This window comes from Lithobates pipiens, unplaced genomic scaffold (assembly GCF_037356315.1).
Source record: "Lithobates pipiens isolate NorthernLeopardFrog02 unplaced genomic scaffold, aLitPip1_a1.2 Scaffold_16, whole genome shotgun sequence".
In the NCBI taxonomy this organism is placed as follows: Eukaryota; Metazoa; Chordata; class Amphibia; order Anura; family Ranidae; genus Lithobates; species Lithobates pipiens.
In genome coordinates, this window is record NW_027507748.1 from 638,763,395 (window position 1) to 638,789,471 (window position 26,077).

At 49.0% G+C, this 26,077-nt stretch overlaps 1 protein-coding gene across 1 annotated transcript in view; it reads left to right on the forward strand.

Annotated features, from left to right (window-relative positions):
* The window catches only part of LOC143984007 (uncharacterized), a 114,939-nt gene that overhangs the window by 51,321 nt on the left and 37,541 nt on the right, over positions 1–26,077 (forward strand). Inside the window, exons 8-9 of the mRNA XM_077484253.1 lie at positions 8,614–8,663; positions 13,555–13,621. Of these exons, the coding sequence (XP_077340379.1) occupies positions 8,614–8,663; positions 13,555–13,621 (117 nt within the window). The remainder of the gene's footprint in view (positions 1–8,613; positions 8,664–13,554; positions 13,622–26,077) is intronic.

The window sequence follows — 26,077 nt, forward strand, 5'->3', positions numbered from 1 at the left end:
GAGGATGTAGGATGAAGAAAATTGGACAGGAGGAGAATGTGGGATGAAGGCGATGGGACAGGAGGAGAATGTGGGATGAAGGAGATGGGACAGGAGGAGGATGTGGGATGAAGGAGATGGGACAGGAGGAGGATGTGTGATGAAGGAGATGGGACTGGAGGAGGATGTGGGATGAAGGAGATGGGACAGGAGGAGGAAAAAGATGTGGGATGAAGGAGATGGGACAGGAGGAGGATGTGGGATGAAGGAGAATGGACTGGAGGAAAAGAAAGATGTGGGATGAAGGAAATGGGACAGGAGGAGGATGTGGGGTGAAGGAGATGGGACAGGAGGAGGATGTGGGATGAAGGAGATGGGAAAGAAGGAGGATGTGGGATGAAGGAGATGGGACTGGAGGAGGAGGAGAAGGATATGGGATGAAGGAGATGGGACTGGAGGAGGAGGAGGATGTGGGATGAAGGAGATGCGACAGAAGGAGGATGTGGGATGAAGGAGATGGGACTGGAGTAGGAGAAGGATGTGGGATGAAGGAGATGGGACTGGAGGAGGAGGAGGATGTGGGATGAAGGAGATGGGACTGGAAGAGGAGGAGGATGTGGGATGAAGGAGATGGGACTGGAGGAGGAGGAGGATGTGGGATGAAGGAGATGGCACTGGAAGAGGAGGAGGATGTGGGATGAAGGAGATGGGACTGGAGGAGGAGGATGTGGGATGGAGGAGATGAGACTGGAGGAGGAGGATGTGGGATGGAGGAGATTTGACTGGAGGAGGAGGATGTAGGATGAAGGAGATGGGGCTGGAGGAGGAGGAGGATGTGGGATGAAGGAGATGGGACTGGAGGAGGACATGGGATGGAGGTGATGGGACTGCAGGATTTGGAGGATGTGGGATGGAGGAGATGGGACTGGAGGAGGAGGATGTGGGATGGAGGAGATGGGACTGGAGGAGGAGGATGTGGGATGGAGGAGATGGGACTGGAGGAGGAGGATGTGGGATGGAGGAGATGGCACTGGAGGAGGAGGAGAATGTGGGATGAAGGAGATTGGACAGGAGGAGGATGTGGGACGAAGGAGATGGGACAGGAGGAGGATGTGGGATGAAGGAGATGGGACAGGAAGAGTATGTGGGATGAAAGAGAAGGGACTGGAGGAGGAGAAGGATGTGGGATGAAGGAGATGGGACAGAAGTAGGATGTGGGATGAAGGAGATGGGACTGGAGGAGGAGGAAAAGCATGTGGGATGAAAGAGATGGGACTGGAGGAGGAGGTTGTGTGATGGAGGAGATGGGACTGGAGGAGGATGTGGGATGAACAAAATGGGACAGGAGGAGAATGTGGGATGAAGGCGATGGGACAGGAGGAGGAGGAGAAGGATGTGGGATGAAGGAGATGGGACTGGAGAAGGAGGAGGATGCGGGATGAAGGAGAGGGGGCTGGAAGAGGACATGGGATGGAGGAGATGGGACTGCAGGATTAGGAGGATGTGGGGTGGAGGAGATGGGACTGGAGGAGGAGGATGTGGGATGGAGGAGATGGGACAGGATGAGGATGTGGGATGAAGGAGATGGGACAGGAAGAGGAGAAGGATGTGGGATGAAGGAGATGGGACAGGAGGAGTATGTGGGAAGAAGGAGAAGGAAATGGAGGAGGAGAAGGATGTGGGATGAAGGAGATGGGACAGGAGGAGGATGTGGGATGAAGGAGAAGGGACTGGAGGAGGAGGAGGATGTGGGATGAAGGAGATGGGACTGGAGGAGGAGGATGTGGGATGAAGGAGATGGGACTGGAGGAGGATGTGGGATGAAGGATATGGGACTGGAAGAAGAGTTGGATGTGGGATGAAGGAGGTGGGACTGGAGAAGGAGGAGGATGCGGGATGAAGGAGATGGGGCTGGAGGAGGATATGGGATGGAGGAGATGGGACTGCAGGATTAGAAGGATGTAGGATGGAGGAGATGGGACTGGAGGAGGAGGATGTGGGATGAAGGAGATGGGGCTGGAGGAGGAGGAGTATGTGGGATGAAGGAGATGGGGCTGGTGAAGGAGGAGGATGTGGGATTAAGGAGATGGGACTGGAGGAGGACATGGGATGGAGGAGATGGGACTGCAGGATTAGGAGGTTGTGGGATGGAGGAGATGGGACTGGAGGAGGAGGATGTGGGATGGAGGAGATGGGACTGGAGGAGGAGGATGTGGGATGGAGGAGATGGGACTGGAGGAGGAGGAGAATGTGGGATGAAGGAGATGGGACAGGAGGAGGAGGATGTGGGATGAAGGAGATGGGACAGGAGGAGGATGTGGGATGAAGGAGATGGGACAGGAGGAGGAGAAGGATGTGGGATGAAGGAGATGGGACAGGAGGAGGATGTGGGATGAAGGAGATGGGACAGGAGGAGGAGAAGGATGTGGGATGAAGGAGATGGGACAGGAGGAGGATGTGGGATGAAGGAGATGGGACTGGAGGAGGAGGATGTGGGATGGAGGAGATGGGACTGGAGGAGGAGGTGGGATGTAGGAGATGGGGCTGGAGGAAGAGGAGGATGTGGGATGAAGGAGATGGGACTGGAGGAGGACATGGGATGGAGGAGATGGGACTGCAGGATTAGGAGGTTGTGGAATGGAGGAGATGGGACTGGAGGAGGAGGATGTGGGATGGAGGAGATGGGACTGGAGGAGGAGGATGTGGGATGGAGGAGATGGCACTGGAGGAGGAGGAGAATGTGGGATGAAGGAGATTGGACAGGAGGAGGATGTGGGACGAAGGAGATGGGACAGGAGGAGGATGTGGGATGAAGGAGATGGGACAGGAAGAGTATGTGGGATGAAAGAGAAGGGACTGGAGGAGGAGAAGGATGTGGGATGAAGGAGATGGGACAGAAGGAGGATGTGGGATGAAGGAGATGGGACTGGAGGAGGAGGAAAAGCATGTGGGATGAAAGAGATGGGACTGGAGGAGGAGGTTGTGTGATGGAGGAGATGGGACTGGAGGAGGAGGAGGATGTGGGATGAACAAAATGGGACAGGAGGAGAATGTGGGATGAAGGCAATGGGACAGGAGGAGGATGTGGGATGAAGGAGATGGGACTGGAGGAGGAGGAGAAGGATGTGGGATGAAGGAGATGGGACTGGAGTAGGAGGAAAGGCATGTGGGATGAAAGAGATGGGACTGGAGGAGGAGGTTGTGTGATGGAGGAGATTGGACTGGAGGAAGAGGAGGCTGTGGGATGAAGGAGATGGGACTGGAGGAGGAGGAGGATGTGGGATGAAGGAGATGGGACTGGAGGAGGAGGATGTGGGATGAAGGAGATGGGACTGGAGGAGGATGTGGGATGAAGGATATGGGACTGGAAGAAGAGTTGGATGTGGGATGAAGGAGATGGGACTGGAGAAGGAGGAGGATGCGGGATGAAGGAGATGGGGCTGGAGGAGGATATGGGATGGAGGAGATGGGACTGCAGAATTAGAAGGATGTAGGATGGAGGAGATGGGACTGGAGGAGGAGGATGTGGGATGAAGGAGATGGGGCTGGAGGAGGAGGAGTATGTGGGATGAAGGAGATGGGGCTGGTGAAGGAGGAGGATGTGGGATTAAGGAGATGGGACTGGAGGAGGACATGGGATGGAGGAGATGGGACTGCAGGATTAGGAGGTTGTGGGATGGAGGAGATGGGACTGGAGGAGGAGGATGTGGGATGGAGGAGATGGGACTAGAGGAGGAGGAGAATGTGGGATGAAGGAGATGGGACAGGAGGAGGAGGATGTGGGATGAAGGAGATGGGACAGGAGGAGGATGTGGGATGAAGGAGATGGGACTGGAGGAGGATGTGGGATGAAGGAGATGGGACAGGAGGAGGATGTGGGATGAAGGAGATGGGACAGGAGGATGAGAAGGATGTGGGATGAAGGAGATGGGACAGGAGGAGAAGGATGTGGGGTGAAGGAGATGGGACTGTAGGAGGAGGAGGAGAAGGATGTGGGATGAAGGTGATGGGACTGGAGGAGGAGGAAAAGCATGTGGGATGAAAGAGATGGGACTGGAGGAGGAGGTTGTGTGATTCAGGAGATGGGACTGGAGGAGGATGTGGGATGAAGGAGATGGGACTGGAGGAGGAGGATGTGGGATGAAGGAGATGGGACTGGAGGAGGACGAGGATGTGGGATGAAGAAAATGGGACAGGAGGAGAATGTGGGATGAAGGAGATGGGACAGGAGGAGGATGTGGGATGAAGGAGATGGGACAGGAGGAGGATGTGGGATGAAGGAGATGGGACTGGAGGACGATGTGGGATGAAAGAGATGGGACAGGAGGAGGATGTGGGATGAAGGAGATGGGAGAAGAGGAGGATGTGGGATGAAGGAGATGGGACAGGAGGAGGATGTGGGATGAAGGAGATGGGACAGGAGGAAGATGTGGGATGAAGGAGAAGGGACTGGAGGAGGAGAAGGATGTGGGATGAAGGAGATGGGAAAGGAGGAGGATGTGAGATGAAGGAGATGGGACAGGAGGAGGATGTGGGATGAAGGAGAAGGGACTGGAGGAGGAGAAGGATGTGGGATGAAGGAGATGGGACAGAAGGAGGATGTGGGATGAAGGAGATGGGACTGGAGGAGGAGAAGGATGTGGGATGAAGGAGATGGGAAAGGAGGAGGATGTGAGATGAAGGAGATGGGACAGGAGGAGGATGTGGGATGAAGGAGAAGGGACTGGAGGAGGAGAAGGATGTGGGATGAAGGAGATGGGACAGAAGGAGGATGTGGGATGAAGGAGATGGGACTGCAGGAGGAGAAGGATGTGGGATGAAAGACATGGGACTGGAGGAGGAGGTTGTGTGATGGAGGAGATGGGACTGGAGGAGGAGGATGTGGGATGAAGGAGATGGGACTGGAGGAGGAGGATGTGGGATGGAGATGATGGGACTGGAGGAGGAGGAGGAGAAGGACATGGGATCAGGGAAATGAGACTGAAAGAGGAGGAGATGGGAAGGGACTCAGTGGGATTGCCCGTGGGCCGGCCCTATGGAATGTTGATGGTCAGGTCCGGGGGTGGGGGGGGGGGGCAGGCCTAAAACTGTGTAAGGGACCCCAAAATTTCTGATGGCGGCCCTGTGTACCTGCAGTGAAAAAGAAGGGTAACCATAGAGGAAGAGAAACTCTACCAACACATGAAACTTGAACAGCCTATGAAAGTTAATTAAAAAGCTATGCCCACTTTTGCATTACCTTTTGTACAGCCCTCGTACTGTTACAATATTTTATGATGCATGTACTGTAACCCTACAATAAGGATTTTATGTATCTCCATATAAAACAAATGTTGCTGTACTGACTGCAAAGTCTTCACAAACCAGCTCTGGTATGCATTTAAAATAAATTTCCTCCAGGTAAACCAGAAAAAAGTGCCTATTTGGGCACAGAAAGGGCTATGAGGTTGGATGTTCAGGGTTTAGTAGGTTGAAGGGGGGGGGGGGCACTAGACGGTGAGCACAGTTTACCAGGGGGAGTATTGTGGAGTACAGAAATTACAGCTTATTATAGAGATAGAGATAGTAGCAGTTTTGAAGATACTTTGGTATATGCAGTAAAGGTTTCCACAAACATGACAGTTACATAGTTAATAAGGTTGAATAAAGACACCAATCCAACCTGAGTGAGTGTCTACAATTGTCCCTATCCCTGTACATCGCACACTCACATTGGTCTCTACCCTCAAGGAGCCCACAATCCAAGGTCTCCATTCATATACTAGGGCCAATTTTTGGACGGAAGCCAATTAACCTACCTGCATGTCTTTGGAGTGTGGGAGGAAACCAGAGTACCCGGAGGAAACCCACACAGGCACAGGGAGAACAAGCAAACTCCAGGCAGGTAGTGTCGTGGTTGGGATTTGAACCAGTGACTCTTGATACTGCTAGGTGAGAGTGATAACCACTACACCACTGTGCCGCAAATGATCATCAACACCCTTAATTTCATGTCTGCCATCAGCTTTAGAGGTATAGCCTGATCAGTGTGGTGTTTCCTATGGTTGCATCAATGTCATGACATCACATGATGCCATTCATGCATGCCCCGTTCAGATGGGATAGCCGGCTGAGTCTGGGAGATAGGAGTGGACCAGACGTATGGAATAGCCGCACCACATACCGGTAGTGGCAGCTCGGCTCTGCTCTGCTCAGCTCAGTTCTGCTTCCATCGGATACAAGGAGGTACATAAGGAAGACAACCTAACTGGATTTGTCAGGATCGGTCACCGATGGCTTCTTTTCCCTCATGGACATCAGCATGGGAACCGTAATGTACCTTTTACAGGCACGGTACATTGATGCAACCATAGGAAACACACCACACTGACTGGGCTATACCTACTATGTATCTTCATGTACCGTATATACTCGAGTATAAGCCGAGATTTTCAGCCTCTTTTTTGAGGCTGAAAGTGCCCCCCTCGGCTTATACTCGAGTCATCGCTGTCTGCCCGCTCGATCAGCGTGTCGAGCAGACAGACAGCGGCCATTCTATAATTCAAAAGCCGCGCCTCCGGCTCCGCCTTCGCCTGTGATAGGCGGAACACTGAATTTCCCAGCAGCCTGTGTTCCGCCTATCACGGACATCGTATCATCCTCGTACTACGGACGAGGATGATACGATGTACGTGATAGGCGGAACACAGGCTGCTGGGAAATTCAGTGTTCCGCCTATCACAGGCGAAGGCGGCGGCGCAGCTTTTGAATTTTACAATGGCCGCCGACGAAGAGGGCACGGGACGGAGGCAAGGCAAGGCACGGCACGGGACGGGACGGGACGGCGGCGGCAAGGCACGGTGGCAAGGCACGGCGGCAAGGCACGGAGGCAAGGCACGGAGGCAAGGCACGGGACGGAGGCTCGGGACAAAGGCTCGGGACACAGGTAGGCTGGACACACACACACACACACACACACACACACACACACACACGGATGGATACACACACACACAGGGATGGATGGATGGATGGAGACACACACACACAGGGATGGATGGATGGATGGATGGATGGAGACACACACACACAGGGATGGATGGATGGATGGATGGAGACACACACACACAGGGATGGATGGATGGATGGACACACACACACACAGGGATGGATGGACGGACACACAGGGATGGACGGACACACAGGGATGGACTGACACACAGGGATGGACGGACACACAGGGATGGACAGGCATGTCTCACCCTCGGCTTATACACGAGTCAATAAGTTTGCCAGTTTTTTTGGGGGTAAATTGGGGGCCTCGGCTTATATTCGGGTCGGCCTATACTCGAGTATATACGGTACATTTGCAGTAGCAAGTATGAACAATTGTCCTACATCACTTTGCTGACCCATTGCGGTTTCAACTTTAGTATTTATGTGGATTGCCTCCCAAGAGGAACATTATTTGACTGTTTACCAATACAGTCATAGAGTATACCATACTTGAATAACAGGATCTCAATCCTTATGGTGAGCTGTGCCTAGAGTAGTGTTTCTCAACTTCAGTCCTCAAGGTGCCCCAACAGGTCATGTTTTCAGGATTTCCGTTATTTTGCACAGGTGATTGCATCAGTTTCACTGCCACAGTAATTACCACATCTGTTTAATCTGGGAAAAATCCTGAAAACTTGACCTGTTGGGGCGCCTTGAGCACTGGAGTTGAGAAACATGGGGATAGAGTATAGAGACTTCTTCATGCATCAGTGTCTAAAGCATATACAGTAGGACTGACTAGTTCACTTGCCATACTCAGACCTTGATCATCCTTGCTTTCAATCCATCTAATTTAAGCACACCAGTCCGTGTGCCTAAGTTCCATCCAGCCAGCTTCCCTCTACTTTTTCCAATTTTTTCCTTTCCTCCCTCCCATCCCGGGGGCCACACACAGAAGGTATGCCCTATTATATATATATATCTTTACTGAGATTTAAACCATAATGTTAATTACACGGCGTCATTATGTCGGGCTTACCTCCTGTGTGTTGTTACATGGTGTCAGGACGCATCTATATGTTTTATGTTATATGTCATGTTTTTGTCTAATGTTATTTGGTAATGAACACATGTCACCATATGTTGCAGTGACAGCCTTTGCTTATGTAAAGTTGTCATTATTTTTGGCTGATACTCTAATTTCAGACAATTTTGTTACAATAAATTAACGTTTTAAGAAATACTCTATTATGATCCATCTGTTACCATAGTAACCCTTTCTGGTGTTCTATACCAGGTTTTGCAGTGTCAATATGGTTTTGGTTTATGGAAACTATACCCTACACAGTGAGTGATCTATGTGAGAGCATTTTTGAATTAATGATTTCCAATACACTCGTCACCCCCCTCTTTGTTTAGTTGTCAAAGATACACACAAGCCTTGTTTTTTTCCAGACTACACCAAAACCTGGTGTCTCTGGGGAATGGTACACCAGAATTTAAGGTTTCTGAAAATTCTGCCAATAAATTTAACAATAATAAAAATAAGGTAAGATATGTGGAGAATGCAAGGCATGGCTTTTGGTGTCTACATAACAGGATATGTGCAAATTAAAACACGTTTAATCCCCTGATATGGTTTTATTGAATGATTTACAGGATTTCCTGCAAATGTTGGCAAGCTGATGAATCTAGGCATTGACCAAAAAGTAAGAATTTCCTGAATGTAATTACCCTTTTATGCTTAGTAAACATTGATATTTGATTATATCAATGTATTCAACTATATATTTTGTGTGTGTGTGTCAGTGTCCTGCAAGTGATATGCACTTGGTGTTTCACTCTAAAGAGTCCCTTGTTCTGCTATTTTATTATGTTGTTATACACAGATTTCTGATTAACTTTACCCTCTATGAGCAGAGCACAAGCTTGAATGTACTTCGGGGTTGAGTGCAATCTGTCCTGGACTGGGACAAAAAATAGCCACAGGCATTTTAGACTGAGCAGCCCATGATGCTGTGTAGTGGGGTAGAAAGCATTGGTGGGGGGGGAGCACTGGGAGTGCGGGGGGAGGCTGGTACTGGGGCAAGATGAAGAGCAGTGGGTGGAGGCTAGAGAGCTGGGAGGTGGAGAGCAGTGAGCGGGGAGGCTGGAGAGCAGTGGTGGGGGGGGGGGGGGGGTCTGGAGAGCAGTAGGGAGAGCTGGAGAGCTCTGGGGAGGCAGCAAAAGAAGTTGGATTGGAGGGGGGGGGGGGGCAGCTCATATAGAGGAATTGATGTTTCCATATTCCTCCTGCAGCCGCTGAATTCCTGCTTCTCCTCTTCTCCTTCCTGCAGGCATTCAGTGGCTGCAGGAGAAATATGGAGAGGTCAGTTCCTCTACAGTGCCTTGAAAAAGTATTCATACTCCTTGAAATATTCCACATTTTGTCATGTTACAACCAAAAACGTAAATGTATTTTATATGATAGACCAACACAAAGTGGTACATACTGTAATTGTGAAGTGGAAGGAAAATGTTAAATGGTTTTCAACATTTTTTACAAATAAATATCTGAAAAGTGTGGCCTGCATTTGTATTCACCCCCCTTTCTCTGATACCCCTAACTAAAATCTAGTGGAACCAATTGCCTTCAGTAGTCACCTAATTAGTAAATAGAGACCACCTGTGTGTAATTTCATCTCCATATAAATACAGCTGTTCTGTGAAGTCCTCAGAGGTTTGTTTGAGAACCTTAGTGAACAAACAGCATGGTTAAAGCAGGGCTACATTATTAAAAAATATCCCAAGCTTTGAACATCTTACAGAGCACTGTTTAACTTCTTGAGACCCGCGCTATGGCCGAATGACGGCTACAGCGCGGACCTGCTTTGCCGGGACGACGTCTATTGACATCGTCCCGTGCACGAGCGGCCTGCGCGCCCCCAGAGGGGCACGCGCGGCATACTCTGTGATCAGCGAGTCTATGAGACTCGCCTGATCACAGATCGGAGCAAGGGGTCGATCCCGACCCCTTACCACGTGATCAGCTGTCAGCCAATGACAGCTGATCATGTGATCACAACAGAGCCAGTATTCAGGTATTTTTCCGAACACCGGTGGCCGTGATTGGGACATTAGTCTCGATCATGGCGAGCTGGGGACAGCTCATCAGTGCTCACCTGCCCCCTGCCAGTGCCACCTAAAATATGGCAAAAAGTGCCACCCATCAGTGCCCACAGTGCCACCTATCAGTGCCCAGAATATGCCTCGCACACACAGTGCCACATATCCGTGCCTATCAGTGTCATGTACCAGTGCCCATCAGTGACGCCCATCAGTGCCCAGCAGTGCCACCTATCAGAGCCACCTATCAGTGCCCATCAGTCCCATCTATCAGTGGTACCTATTAGTGCCCATCTGTGCCACCCATCCGTGCCACCCATCTGTGCCCATCTTTGCCCATCAGTGCCGCCTTATCTGTGCCCATCAGTACTGCCTTATTTGTGCCTATCGGTGCCACCTTATCTGTGCCTATTAGTGCCGTCTTAATTGTGCCTATCAGTGCCCACCAGCACCGCCTATCAGTGCCCGCCAGCGCCGCCTATCAGTGCCCGCCAGCGCTGCCTCATCAGCGTATTTCAATGAAGGAGAAAAATTACCTGTTTGCAAAATTTTATAACAAACTGTTAAACATGATTTTTTTTTTTGCATTTTTTTTGTTTGTTTAGCAAAAAATAAGACTCCCAGCTGTAATTAAATACCACCAAAAGAAAACTCTATTTGTGGGAAAAAAAATGATAAAAATTGTATTTGGGTACAGTGTTGTATGACTGCGTAATTGTCATTCAAAGTGCATCAGTGCTGAAAGCTGAAAATTGGACTGGGCAGGAGGGGGGTTTAAGTGCCCAGTAAGCAAGTGGTTAATCCATCATCTGAAAGTGGAAAGAGTATGGCACAACTGCAAACATGCCAACATATGGCTGTCCACCTAAGCTGACAGGCTGGGCAAGGAGAACATTTATCAGAGAAGTAGCCAATAGTAACTCTGGAGGAGCTGCAGAGATCCACAACTCAGGTGGGAGAATCTTTCCACAGGACAACTATTAGTCATGTACTCCACAAATCTGGCCTTTATGGAAGAGTGGCAAGAAGAAAACCATTGTTAAAAAAAAACATACAAAGTTCCGTTTGCAGTCTGTGAGAAGCCATGTGGGAGACACCGCAAACATGAAAGAAGGTGCTCTGGCCAGATGAGACCAAAAAAAAGTCACCGTGAATACACCATTCCCCCCTTTTCTTCATCAGGGATAGGGAAGCAGGCCAGAGTTGATGTGAAGATGGATGCAGCCAAATACAGGGCAATCTTAGAAGAAACCCGTTAGAGTCTGCAAAGAAGACTGGGACAGAGGTTCACCTTCCAGCAGGACAATGGCCCTAAACATATAGCCAGAGCTACAATGGAATGGTTTAGATCAAAGCATATTAGTGTGTTAAAATAGCTCATTCAAAGTCCAGATCTAAATCCAATTGAGAATCTGTGGCAATAATTTAAAATTGCTGTTCACAGATGCTCTCCATCCAATCTGACAGAGCTTGAGCTATTTTGCAAAGCAGAATGGGAAAAAAATTTTACTCTCTAGATGTGTAAAGCTTGCAAAATACTTGCACTTGTAATTGCAGAGAAAGGTGGTTCTACAAAGTATTGACTCAAGGGGGCTGAATACAAATGCACACCACACTTTTCAGATATTGATTTGTAAAAACTATTGAAAACCATTTATCATATTCCTTCCACTTGAAAATTATGTGCCACTTTGTGTTGGCCTCTATCACATAAAATCCAATAAAATACATTTATGTTTTTGGTTGTAACATGACAAAATGTTGAAAATGTCAAGGGGTATGAATACTTTTTCAAGGCACTGTATGTTAGCCTTTGCCTTTAAACCTATACATTTTTAGTGCTTTTTGCATTTTGCAGATTTGCACTACGGTCCTTTTTACATGGTTTCCTATGGAACACGTTCTGTAGTGCAAATCTGCAAAATGCAAAAAGCACTAAAAATGCATAGGTGTGAATCCAGCCTAAGGCTCGATTCACATCTATGCATGTTGCTTTTGAGCGTTTTTGCAGTGCTTTTTGCGGTGCTTGCCGCGTTTTTGGACACGCGTTTTTACCACGAGTTTGCCGCGTTTTGCGTTTTTTTTTACACTGTGGTTGCTTAGCAACCAGATATATACAGTGAAAAGAAAAACGCAAAACACAAATTGCGGCAAAATCTCGGTACTTTCATAGTTTCATAGTTAGTAAGGTTGAATAAAGACACCAGTCTATCCAGTTCAACCTGAGTAAGTGTCTACAATTGTCCCTATCCAGTCCCTACCCTCAAGGAGCCCACTATCCTAGGTCCCAATTCATATACTAGGGCCAATTTTGGACAGAAGACAATTAACCTACCTGCATGTCTTTGGATTGTGGGAGGAAACCGGAGCACCCGGAGGAAACCCACGCAGGCACAGGGAGAACATGCAAACTCCAGGCAGGTAGTGTCGTGGTTGGGATTTGAACCAGCGACCCTTCTTACTGCTAGGTGAGAGTGCTAACCACTACACCACTGTGCCACCTGAGCTGGGCATTCTCTGGGGGTGTCGACTCGGGGGCTACCTCACCTCTTCATCTTCCCTCCCAAGTCCTTATCACCCCTCCCTCCCCCCTCTGAGGGGCATATCTGCATGCACTGCGGGCGGTGTATGTGTGTGTGCGGGTTGCTGTTTCTCACCTGTGGGGGCTCTATGTGGCTGCTGTTCAGTCCTGGTCCAGGTCTGGGGGTGCCAAAAAGCAGTTTTGTGGAGGTCGTCTGTCTGTCAGCAGACAGCTTGGGTTTATTTTTGCTCTGTTCACCGCATGGTGCCATTTCGGCGGCCATCTTGGATTTGGGAAGCGATAGATTCTCCTGGTGAACTTCAGCAGCCATCTTCCTTAGGATTCCTATTGATTACATTGGCGGCCATTTTTTTAAAGCCTGAATGCTTCCTTCACCGCTGTCCTCTTGTGACAGCATGACATGTGCTTTCACTTGTTACTTCCTGTTTCCACTGTCCTGTGTCTACTTGCGTTTTTGATGCAGGTCCATTGACTTCTATTACATGCAAAACGCTGCATTTTGCATGAAAAAAAGTCCCCGACCCTTTCCAAAAATGCAGAGGCACAAAAATGCATTGATGTGAACATGTTCCATAGGAACCCATGTTAAAAAGTTTCCTTGCAATTCTGCAAAATGCAAAATGCATCAAAAAACGTGCTAGTGTGAATCGAGCCTTACTGCAGAGATTTAATCATTTACAGCATTCAGTGAGCCTCAGCTGATGTGTGCTACATGCACAAGAAAGCAATAAAATCAGTAAAGCACAGTCACTTTACAGCATGTATACTGTACATGATGGATGTCTGCATGCACAAAACTACAAACAATAGTTTTCTATCCATTAAGCTAATCATATTCACATATACTATATATCTAAAACACTTTTAAATCACTGTATATTCTATTTTATCTATTGATTTTTTATATAGGAGGAATATAGCCTGTTAGTAAAAATTCTATTGCTTGCTTCTAGAGTAAACTAACGGAGAGTTATAAGGAAGCTGAGAAACAGATGTCAAGGACTGGAGATAGGACAAAAGGTTGGTTTAAATGGTTTTACATAACTCCAAATGTGGTATAGGTCATTGGACATTATAAAACAATACTTCCTGACCACATCTGTTAGCTCCATGTAGATTATAAAATAATTAACCGAAGGCTATATGAAATATATAGGCAAAAAACTTGGTCAAGTCATTTGGAGTAATTTCGACATCTAATCATGATGTCTGCTTGGAATCTCCTGTTGTACCTGGCACAACAAAACCTGCAACCAAGATATGGAATCAGCATTAATCTTCTCAGCCATACTCATTCTAATATTGCTACCCTTTAATTCTGATATTTAATTTACTAGTTGGAAAGATTTGTGTGTGATATATAGGACAAACTAGGCAAAATTGTTACACAATACACATAACTTTAATCCTGCCCCCTCCTCCTGCTGCTAGCAGCTTCAGTTTTTATTTTGCCTAGCAAGGAGAATGACCTAGGAAACCCTGCGGGCCTCTCGGTCCATAGTCCATATTTTCACTGCAGGTTTGCTGCTTTTTGCACAAGAGGAGAGATCCTGAGATCTTCTATCGACTGACGGCTGGGTGACAGGCTGGTTAATGATATCCTTGTAGTCTCCCCAGTCCGGACATCGAGCTTCAATGCTCCAGGGTATAAATATGACTGGGCTACTGATGTCTGGATCACAGTATACCGAGGCCAGCAGCTACCCTGTAACTGCGCAGGAGTAGGTCTGTGATGGAATGCCTCCCAGCTCTTCAGGACTAGTAAGTACGGCTCTCCCTGCTTCGGTGGGGTGAGCAGCTGGGCATTCTCTGGGGGGTCGACTCGGGGGCTACCTCACCTCTTCATCTTCCTCCCAAGTCCCTATCACCCCTCCCTCCCCCCTCTGAGGGGCGTGTCTGCATGCACTGCGGGCAGTGTATGTGTGTGTGCGGGACGCTGTTTCTCACCTGTGGGGGCTCTGTGTGGCTGCTGTTCAGTCCTGGTCCAGGTCTGAGGGTCCCAAAAAGCAGTTTTGTGGAGGTCGTCTGTCTGTCAGCAGGCAGCTTGGGTTTATTTTTGCTCTGTTCACCGCATGGTGCCGTTTCGGCGGCCATCTTGGATTTGGGAAAGCGATAGATTCTCCTGGTGAGCTTCAGCAGCCATCTTCCTTAGGACTCCTATTGATTACATTGGCGGCCATTTTATTAAAGCCTGAATGCTTCCTTCACCGCTGTCCTCTTGTGACAGCATGACATGTGCTTTCACTTGTTACTTCCTGTGTCCACTGTGTGTGTAGGACACTGGATGGCTCTGTGCTGAACACTGAGGCTGTTCTGCAGATTGTTGCATCACTGTTGGAGCTGCTGCTGCTGACACAGTTGTTTCTCCTCTCGGCAACTGGGAACCTCCTAGAGACTACAGGCACTGTTGTTGGCATTCACAGAACGCCCCAGGGTAGTGAGTCTAGCACTAAGTACCCCCCCACCCCCCACGCGGCGGCAGCAGGAGGGTGGGACCTTCACTGTCCTAAGTCCCCTTGCAGGTGGCAGACAGGATAGGGTCAGTATGGCTTCAGAAACTAGTGTTTCTTCCCCCGAAATCCAGGCTATAGCAACTGGGTCACCTGCGGTTAGTGCGGTGCGCATGGACACCCTGACGGCGTTCCTTGACTCCTATGTTGCTAAGATAGAGGCGGCATGTGGCAGGAAAGGTGCACGTAAGAGGCCCCTGCCCCCCGTCCTCTGGGGAGAGCTCTAATGCAGACTTGGGCCCTGCTACGGCTGGAGACCCCTGCTCTGACCTATCAGACGTGGCTGACCAGGACAGTGAGGATGATTCCCCGTCTGGGTCCGGGCACGACAAGGCACTTGTTGGAGCACTTATCACAGCTGTGCGTGATACCCTGAAGATTCAAGAGCCAGCGGATTCCTCTGCTGATGTTCCGGTCCCTTTTGGGTCCCACAAGCCAGCACGTTCAGCACGGGTGGAGTGATGGGGATTCAGTCCGCTCAGGGCCTTTGGTCGATGGAGGAATCCAAGTTGCCGATCAATCTGCTCCAATTGAGAGCGATCAGACTGTGCCTCCACACATGGTCGATGAGTCTTCAAGGGTGTCCGATCAGAATACAGTCGGACAACGCCATGGCTGTGGCATACATAAATCACCAGGGAGGAACAAGAAGCTCAGCCGCTGCTCGGGAGGTCGCTCACATACTTCGGTGGGCAGAGCGACGTGTACCAGCCCTATCAGCCATTTACATCCCAGGGGTGGGAAATTGGCAGGCGGACTATCTGAGTCGACAGATGCTGGACCCAGGAGAGTGGGCATTGCATCAGGAGGTGTTCAGGCTGCTGTGCCTGAGGTAGGGCACACCAGATGTGGATCTACTGGCCTCCCGTCTGAATCGGAAGGTACAGAGATTCGTGTCTAGGACAAGAGATCCATGGGCAGACAAGTCAGACGCGCTGGTGGCTCCGTGGGATCAGTACCAACTGATCTACGCCTTTTGTTTCCACTAAAACTGTTGCCACGTTTGAATGGATGAATGAATGAAATACTTGTATAGCGCACAATGCGAACTGAATCGCCTCTAGGCGCTGTGGCGAGCTTTGATCATCTGCTAAAAGAGGAAGAAGGTCTTGAGTTTTTTCCTAAAAGTCAGGTAATTTTCTTCCAGGCGGATGTTGATTGGTAGAGCATTCCATAGCCGAGGCCCTTGGACAGCGAATCTCTGATCCCCCTTGGATTTATACCGGGCTTTGGGCATGAGGAGGAGGTTTTTGTTGGCTGATTGAAGACTGCGGTTTGGTGTGTAATGATTTATTTTCTCCATTAGGTATTGCAGAGCTTCTCTATGCACGCATTTGTGGGTGAGGCAAAGGGTCTTGAACGTGATCCAATTTTTTACGGTTAGCCAATGTAAGCTCCTCAGCGAAGGAGAAACGGATTCCCAGTGTTTTTTTTCCTGTTATCAGCCTTGCCGCCGTGTTTTGGATCAGTTGTAATCGCCCAAGTTGAAATTGTGGTAATCCTATGTAAAGCGAATTTGCGTAGTCCAGTCGTGAATTAATGATTGTTCCAAGTACCACTGCTTTGTCATTCTTTGGGATAAAAGGGATGAGTCTGCGAAGCATGGGCAGCAGATGGTGAGTTCCACTGACTATAGATCCTATTTGTGCATCCATTGACATTTGTGCATCTAAAATAACCCCGAGACTCTTCGCTTTGGTCTTTGGGGAGATAGTCTGCCCAAAGACGGTTGGTGGAGACCAGGAGGTTTTGGTTGCGGGCTTATAATTTGGGTGTAAGATAAGAAGCTCTGTCTTTGATTCGTTCAGCTGGAGGGAGTTAGTGGTCATCCAGTCCTCTATTGATTTGAGGCAGTTTTCAAGTTGTTGTTGGTGATCTTTTTTTCCATTGATCCGGAAATAAAGTTGCGTGTCATCAGCGTAAGAGTGGAAGCAGAGATCTGAGCATCTGATGATTTGAAGGAGTGGGTGAATGTAAATGTTGAAGAGAACGGGTGACAAAGGAGAGCCTTGAGGGACTCCGCAGGTGACTGCCTGAGTTTCAGAGAGGAATTTTCCTAGTTTCACTGTCTGTGACCGATTTCCTAGGAAGGACGCGAACCATTGGAGATCTATGTCTTGGACTCCGGCTACTTCTGTGAGGCGGACGAGTAGAGTATTGTGATCTACTGTATCAAACCCTGCACTTAGGTCTAGCAGTACGAGGAGACACGGCTCTCCGTCATCTGCTGCTTCGAGAGCGTCACCCCAAATCTTGAGGAGAGCTGTTTCTGTTCCATGACCCGGGCGGAAGCCTGATTGCAGCGGGTCCAGGAGTTTGTGAGTATCCAGGTGAAGTTGTAGCTGATGTACTAGAGCTTTCTCCATGATCTTAGAAATGGTGTTGAGGCTTGTAATTGGCCTACGGTTGCTTGGATCCTGAGGGTCCAGGTTTGGTTTCTTGAGTAGAGGTTTGACGATGCCTTGTTTGAGGATGCTGGGAACAATCCCTTCGTGGAATGATCTGTTTATGAGGTGGGTTATGGTTGGAGCCACGATGTCGGAGCATTCTTTCAGTAGTTTTGTGGGGGTGATGTCAATAGGTGAGGTACTGTCACACAGTTTATTAATGATGTTTTTTGCGGTGTCTACGGTAATTGGGGATAGTGAAAATTTCGGCGGTTGCGGTATGTTGGTGCAGACATCCTCTTTATGTATTTGCTGGCTGAGGTTGGATGTTTTCTACTGACAAATTGTTTCCCTGATGGTTTTGACTTTATCGATGAAAAAATCAGACAGTTTGTCACAGTAATCCTGGGATTCACTTTCTGAGGGTTCTAGGCACACCGGATTCATTGATTGATTAACCAGTTTAAACAGTTCCCGTGGTTGGTTTGCGGCCGTTGAGATTGTATATGAGAAGTGGTCCTTTTTGGCTTTGAAGATTGCTTTCCAATAATTCTCTGTGAGACCTTTGTAGTTAAAGTGGTTTTCCTTGGTGGTATTTCTTCTCCATGTTCTTTCCACTCTTCTGCGTTCTTGCTTTAGTACGGCGAGGGAGCTATTAAACCATCCAGAGTTTTTCCTTCCTGATGAGAGCCCTGCGTTTTGGTGCTACCGAGTCTGCTGATTGCAGCAATGCCCTGTTCAGGGAGTTGAGTGTTTCCTCTGTAGAGTGGTTTAAGTTTATTGTAGTTATCTTGTTGGACAGAGTGGATTTGAAGGATTCCGAGTACAGTTTTTTATGCGATCTGGTCCAGTGTGTTGTTGTTACAGGATTCTGTTTTTCGTTGCTGATGTTGGTAGCTATTTTGAATTTGATGGCGTGGTGATCCGTCCATGGCAATGTTATGTTGTTGGGTATGTTGACAGCAATGTTCTGTTTGAAAATGAGGTCCAGGGTGTGTCCTGACCCATACGTGGGAGTCTTTATCAGTTGCTGGAGACCCAGTTCTTCTAGTTGATTTATGCAGGCAGTCGCAATGGGATCTTTGGGCTTGTTTGCCCAAAGGTTGAAATTTCCGAGTGCCAGGAAATTTTTGAATTTTAGGGTGTGCATTGCAAAAGATTCCGTGAGGGGTGAAAGAAGATTGGACTTTGGTCCCAGTGGTCTGTAGCACAGTAGAATATGAGTGGTGTCATGGGGTGTTGGTTGAAGATGTAGCGTCAGGGTTTCCATAAAAGGCACTGGGTTCTGAGATGATGGTTTAGTGAGATCCAGGTGACCTTTAAAGATCACTGCTAGGCCTCCTCCTTTTTTCCTTATCCGGTGTTCGGTTAGGATCCTGTAGTTTTTTGGCACCAATTCGGTGAGGATGGTGTTGCAGTCAGAGATTAACCAGCTTTCGGTGATGAAGAGGCAGTCTACATTGTTCTCGATGATGAAGTCATGTACTTCCAGTCTATGTTTGACTGCAGACCTGCCGTTAATTAAGGCGCAATCTAATTGTAGTGGTCGAGTAAATGTCTTCTGTGGTTGGGAGCTGCTTGTCGTCCGGTTTTTAATAGTTGTTTTCGTTGAAGTATTTTTTGTATGGAAGATGGCAATGTGGTGTTGATGTTCCTTAGTCTGTGCAGAACTTCAGCTGAGTATCTGAAGTAGCACATGGTTTGTGGATGCTGTCGATGGTACTATGGGCCTAAGATGATGAGGGGCTAGGTATCAGACTTGCCGCCGTGCTTGAGGCTATTAGTGCGCAAGTTGATCAGGGGATGCCTATATGGATGCGGAAGGAGTTGTATTCGGTTGCTGTCTGTTCCGGCTACCTTTACTTGAGGTGAAGGTCTCCGCTCAGAAAAGAATTCTGGCTGTGATCTGGAGTAGTCGTCCTAGGATAGCGTGAAAAATGGAATGGAGGCCCGAGGTAGGGGTATGCTAACCTACGGTTGTTCCTGATTGTTCCAGAGGAAAGAGAAAAAAAACCCTGGCAGTAGCAGCCAAACGCACCAGTGGGGCAAAAATTTCTTCCTGACCCCCGTAGGCGGTAGGACGGAGTCCCTGGAACAATCACTAGGGGGGAGGGAGTGGAGGTGTGAGCTTACCTGGCTGCGGTGGTCCCCGTTAAACACTCTTGTTCCGGTGAATCTTTTTTCGTTGAAGTATTTTTTGTATGGAAGATGGCAATGTGGTGTTGATGTTCCTTAGTCTGTGCAGAACTTCAGCTGAGTATCTGAAGTAGCACATGGTTTGTGGATGCTGTCGATGGTACTATGGGCCTAAGATGATGAGGGGCTAGGTATCAGACTTGCCGCCGTGCTTGAGGCTATTAGCGCGCAAGTTGATCAGGGGATGCCTATATGGATGCGGAAGGAGTTGTATTCGGTTGCTGTCTGTTCCAGCTACCTTTACTTGAGGTGAAGGTCTCCGCTCAGAAAAGAATTCTGGCTGTGATCTGGAGTAGTCGTCCTAGGATAGCGTGAAAAATGGAATGGAGGGCGGAGGTAGGGGTATGCTAACCTACGGTTGTTCCTGATTGTTCCAGAGGAAAGCGAAAAAAAACCCTGGCAGTAGCAGCCAAAAGCACCAGTGGGGCAAAAATTCCTTCCTGACCCCCGTAGGCGGTAGGACGGAGTCCCTGGAACAATCACTAGGGGGGAGGGAGTGGAGGTGTGAGCTTATCTGGCTGCGGTGGTCCCCGTTAAACACTCTGGTTCCGGTGAATCTGGCTTGCTGTCAGCCTGACGTTTCTGGAGAGCTGTCTGGTTGCCCCTTGCAGTGGGATCTTTAAAATGGAGGGGAGGATGGAGGTAGGATAGAGGTTAGAGACTCCTGTCTTAACTCCTGTTTTCAACTCCTGGTTATTAACTCTCCACTTTAGTTCAAAAATCCACTTGTGTTCACAAAATCCACATGCAAGTCACCATCATGGAGCAAGCTCCTTCGCAGAGTGGAAGCTGAGGGGATTCCGGTAATCCTGATTGCCCTAGATTTGCCTCAGTGGGCCTGGTACGCAGACCTGGTGCACCTGGTGGCAGACGCTCCCTGGCGACTGCCGTTGCGAGAGGACCTCCTATCTCAAGATCCAATCTTTCACCCTGCTTTACCGTCGCTGGCTTTAACGGCCTGGCTGTTGAAAGCCAGGTATTGAGGAATCGGGGTCTGTCGGACACGGTGATTCCAACTATGATGAAGGCGTGGAAATCTCCTTCCAGGAAAATATACCATCGTACTTGGAAGGCCTATATCTCCATGTGTGAGGAGAAAGGGTGGCATCCTCGCTACTTCTCTATATCCAGGATCCTGCTGTTTCTTCAGCAAGGTGTAGACCAGAAGTTGGCGTTGAGCACCATCAAGGGGCAAATTTCAGCTCTCGCTGTCTTTTTTCAGCGTCCCCTAGCGTCTCACTCATTGGTGAGTACTTTTGTTCAGGGGGTGCGCCATGTAGTCCCTCCGGTGCATCCTCTGTTGCCTCCGTGGGATTTGAACCTGGTGTTGTCAGCGCTTCAGAAGCCGCCGTTTGAGAATATAAGGGAGATTCCTCTGTTGATCCTTTCACAGAAGGTGGTCTTTCTAGTGGCCGTCACATCGGCCAGGAGGGTTTCGGAACTGGCAGCCTTGTCCTGCAAGACGTCTTATCTGGTCATCCACAGGGATAAGGTGGTGTTGCGTCCGCAACCGTCCTTTCTACCGAAGGTGGTCTTGGCTTTTCATATCAATGAGGACATTGTATTACCATCATTGTGTCCTAAGCCGAAGCACCCCAAAGAGGTGGTCCTTCATGCTCTTGATGTGGTTAGGGCTCTGAAGGTGTACTTGTCTGTCACAGCTTCCTTTCGGAAGTCAGACTCACTGTTTGTTTCGGTGGCTGGTCCTAAGAAGGGCATGGCGGTCTCGTCGGCCACCAAGCCTATGCCTTGAAGAGGCAGGTGCCTCCCTTTCGAGTCGCGGCCCACTCTACAAGAGCAATCAGAACTCTTGGGCCTTCCGACACCAAGCGTCTGTCACTCAGGTGTGTAAGGCGGCGACCTGGTCGTCTGCCCATACGTTTACCAAGTTTTACAAGGTAGACGTCAGTGCATCAGCTGATGCTGGTTTTGGCCGCAACGTTTTGCAGGCGGCCGTGTAGTTGCTATTGAGATTTTCCTGGTTTTTCCATAAAAACACAGTACTGTTTTGTTAATGCGCTGTTGCATTACTTCTGCAATGTTGCGGTTTGGGGGATCACTCCTGTTGAGGATGCCCAGTTTTATGGTGGAGTTTCCACACACTGCTGTTTTTTTGTGGGTTTAGTTTCACTAGTTCCCACTTGCCATGGTGGATGAAGTTTTTGATGCTGTTATTTCCCACCCCTCGTTTGGCACTGCTTGGGGAAGTCCCATGTAGTTACAGAGGGGAGCTGTGTCAGTCGGTGAATATAAGAGAAAATGGGATTTTTATATACAGCTTACCTGTAAAATCCTTTTCTTGAGAGTACATCACGGGACACAGGAGCTTCATTACATAGTGGGTTATATAGGCACCTCTGGTGATTGGACACTGGTTGACCCTAATTAAAGAGAATTCCTCCCCTATATAACCCCTCCCATTTGGGAGGCACCTCAGTTTTGTAGAAAAGCAATAAGAACCACGTAAAACCCAAGAGGGGCGGGAGCCCTGTGTCCCGTGATGTACTCTCAAGAAAAGGATTTTACAGGTAAGCTGTATATAAAAATCCCATTTTCTTGATCATACATCACGGGACACAGGAGCTTCATTACATAGTGGGATGTCCCATAGCAATGCTCAGGTTGAGGGGAGGGAGACACAGATCATAAATATAGACCGCCAGGGACCTGAGGACCTAAACTGCAGCCTGCAGTACACTGCGCCCGAAGGCGATATCCTCTTGCCCTCTGACATCCACCTGATAGAATCTGGTGAATGTGTGGACTGATGACCAAGTCGCAGCCTTACAGATCTGAGCCAGGGAGGCCTGGTGATGCACTGCCCAAGAAGCACTGACAGCCCTAGTAGAGTGCGCTTTCACCTGAAAAGGAGGAATCTTCCCCTTTAAGCTATAGGCCTGAGAAATAACCTGTCTGATCCACCTCGAGAGAGTGGACTTTGACGCTGCCTGACCCCTTCTAGGGCCTTCTGGCAGAATAAATAAACAGTCAGTCTTTCTTATCTGAGCAGTTGCTTGAAGATAAAGACTGATTGCTCTAACCACATCTAAAGTGTGTAAGGACTCTTCCTCTATGGACTGAGGATTTGGAAAAAAGGATGGTAGGATTATATCTTGATTCAGATGAAAACCTGAAACCACCTTAGGTAGAAAGGACCTATTGGGAGGCATAACCACCCGGTCCTTATGGATAATTAAATAGGGCTCTTTACACGAAAGAGCTGCCAATTCTGATACCCTTCTAGCCGTGGATATGGCTACTAGGAAAACTAGCTTCTTTGACAAGAGGACTAAAGAAGCCAGATGCAAAGGTTCAAATGGTTGGGCTTCTAAGGCCGAGAGAACCAAATTCAGATCCCATGGGCATACCGGAGGTCTGACTGGCGGTCTCATCCGCATAGCCCCCTGGATAAAGGCCCGTACCAGGGAATGTGATGCAAGCGGTCTTTGGAAAAAGACCGACAGGGCCGAAATCTGCACTTTAATGGTGCTTATGGCCAAATTCAATTCAAGGCCCGATTGGAGAAAGGCCAAGATTCTGCTAATGACATACCTTCTGGGATGCCATCTCCTGGGTTCACACCAGGAAACATATGCCCTCCAGATCTTGTAATAGATACGCATGGAGGCCGGTTTTCTGGCATTGACCAGAGTGGAAAGGACTGGCCCCGAAAGGCCACGGCCTTTCAAAATGTGGGTCTCAGCAGCCAGACCGTCAAATTCAGACTGCGTAAAGCAGGATGGTAAATTGGACCCTGTGAGAGCAGATCTGGCCGGAGAGGGAGGGTCCATGGCCTGCCCACTGCCAGCTTCATGATTTCTGCGAACCATGGTCGCCTGGGCCAAGCCGAGGCCACTAGAAGGACCGACTTTGCCTCCCTCTTGACCCTTCCCAGGAACCGTGACAGTAGCGGGCTCGGGGGGAAGGCATAGATCAGATTGTACTGATCCCAGGGAACCGTCAGAGCATCTGACCCCTGAGCAAGTGCATCTCTTGTCCTTGACACAAAGTTGTCCAGTTTCCTGTTGAATCTGGACGCAAACAGATCCACATCTGGAGTGCCCCACTTGTAACATATGTCTCGAAACACATCGGGGTGCAGAGCCCATTCTCCTGGGCACAACTGCTGGCGGCTGAGATAATCCGCCTGCCAATTCTCCACTCCTGGGATGAAGACTGCAGAGAGGCACGGAACATGCTCCTCTGCCCAGACAAGTATGCGATTCACCTCCTTTTGGGCCACCAGACTTCTGGTACCGCCCTGGTGATTGATATAAGCCACTGCGGTGGCATTGTCGGACTGAATCCGAACTGGGAAGCCTCGCAGTCTGTGAGACCACTCTCTGAGTGCCATGTAAACTACCCGAATCTCCAGGATATTTATGGGCAGCAGACCTTCGGTCGCAGACCATTTTCCCTGCGAGCATGTTCCCTCTAATACGGCTCCCCAGCCTGTCAGGCTGGCATCCTTTGTGACAATCTTCCATGAGAGGGGAAGAAAAGTTTTGCCTTTCAGCAAATTTCTGGTTTGTAACCACCAGACGAGACTCTTGCGTGCCCGGGGGGATAAACGCATAGGAAGATCCAGGGATTGGGGCTTCCTGTTCCAAATCGCAAGGATGCATCTTTGCAGGGGCCTTGAGTGGAACTGGGCAAATGGGACGGCCTCGAATGAGGTGACCATCTTTCCCAACAGTCTCATACATAGGCGAATAGGGGAAGATCTTCTGCCCAGAATCAGGCGCACCAGATCTCCAATGGCCAAGGCCTTTGGCCCTGGAAGGAACACCCTGCCCTGAGCGGTGTCGATAATGAGACCCAGGTAATCCAACCTGGTGGTCGGTTGCAAAGACGATTTTTCTAGGTTTATAATCCAACCAAGGCGGCCCAGATGTTCTAGCGTTTTGGTGACGCTGCGACTTAGGCTCGTTGTAGTTCTCTCTACGAGAAGCAAATTGTCTAGGTAAGCCATGACGGCTATGCCCTGAACTCTTAAAATTGCTAAGAGAGGGTCTAGAATCTTCGTGAAGACTCGGGGGGCCGTAGCTAGGCCGAACGGCAGGGCCACAAACTGAAAATGGCGCTGCTCTACCGCGAACCTTGGAAACTTCTGGTGTGCGGGAAATATTGGCACATGGAGATATGCATCTTTGATATCTACTGATGCCATGAATTCTCCTCCCTGCAGGGAGGAAACCACAGTGCGTATTGACTGCATCCGGAAGGTCTGGATGTGTAGAAACCGGTTTAAGTCTCTCAGATCCAAGATAGGTCTGACACTTCCGTTTGGTTTTGGAACGGTGAAGAGATTCGAATAAAAACCTGAACCCTGATCTTTCGGGCTCACCTCTACTATCACACCTTGGGATAGTAACTGATCTAAGGCCAGGAATAGCGGTTTCCGCCTTATCGGATCCTTGGGGATCCTTGACCTTAGAAAACGAGAAGGTGGAATCTTCTGAAACTCTAGCCTGTAGCCCAGAGATACTGAAGAGATCACCCATTTGTCCTGAATCTCCTCCCGCCAGGCGCCTGCAAACTGCAGGAGCCTTCCCCCCACTCGGCCGAGCGGGGGCGCCCCTTCACAAGGAGGTCTTGGAGGTCTGCTTGGCAGGCTTCCGCCCCCAAGTCCTTTTCTGTCCCTGGGCTCGGTCCTGAGGCTTTCTAGCAGCGGAGGGCTGGGAAGGCCGTCGCCACTGTTTAGAGCTTGACGCTTCGGGAGAAAGAGTACGCCTGAATGAGGGACGTTTACTCTTCTTGACTGGAAGGAGTGTAGATTTACCTCCCGAAATATTTTGGACGAATTTATCTAATTCTTCTCCAAACAAACGCTCCCCTTTAAATGGGAACCCAGCCAAATGCTTCTTGCATGACATTTCAGCAGCCCAATTTTTTAGCCATAGAGCCCTACGCATGTGTACCAGCATGAGGGATAACCGTGATGCTTGTTGGACAGAATCCAAAATCGCATCAATTATGAAACATAAGATGTGAGGCATCTCTGCATATTTCTCTACTTCCTCGCTGGGGAGGAGTTCAAACATTTGTTTGACCTGTTCCTTAAGGAACTGACACAACCCCACGGCTGCGACTGTAGGTTGCACCACAGCGCCGGCCATGGAAAAGGAGGCTTTTAACAAGGTTTCCAGCCTTTTGTCAGCTGGATCCTTAAATACCTGCGCATTATCCAAAGGACAAGTTAGGTTTTTATTCACACAAGAGATAGCCGCATCGACAGATGGGGCCCCCCATTTCTTGGTGAAACTTTCCTCCACGGGATAATACATGGAAAACCTCTTGGGAGGAGTAAACAGTTTATCGGGATGTCCCCAGTCCTCATACATCAAGTCAGTCATTAAAGGATGAATTGGGAAGGAACAAGC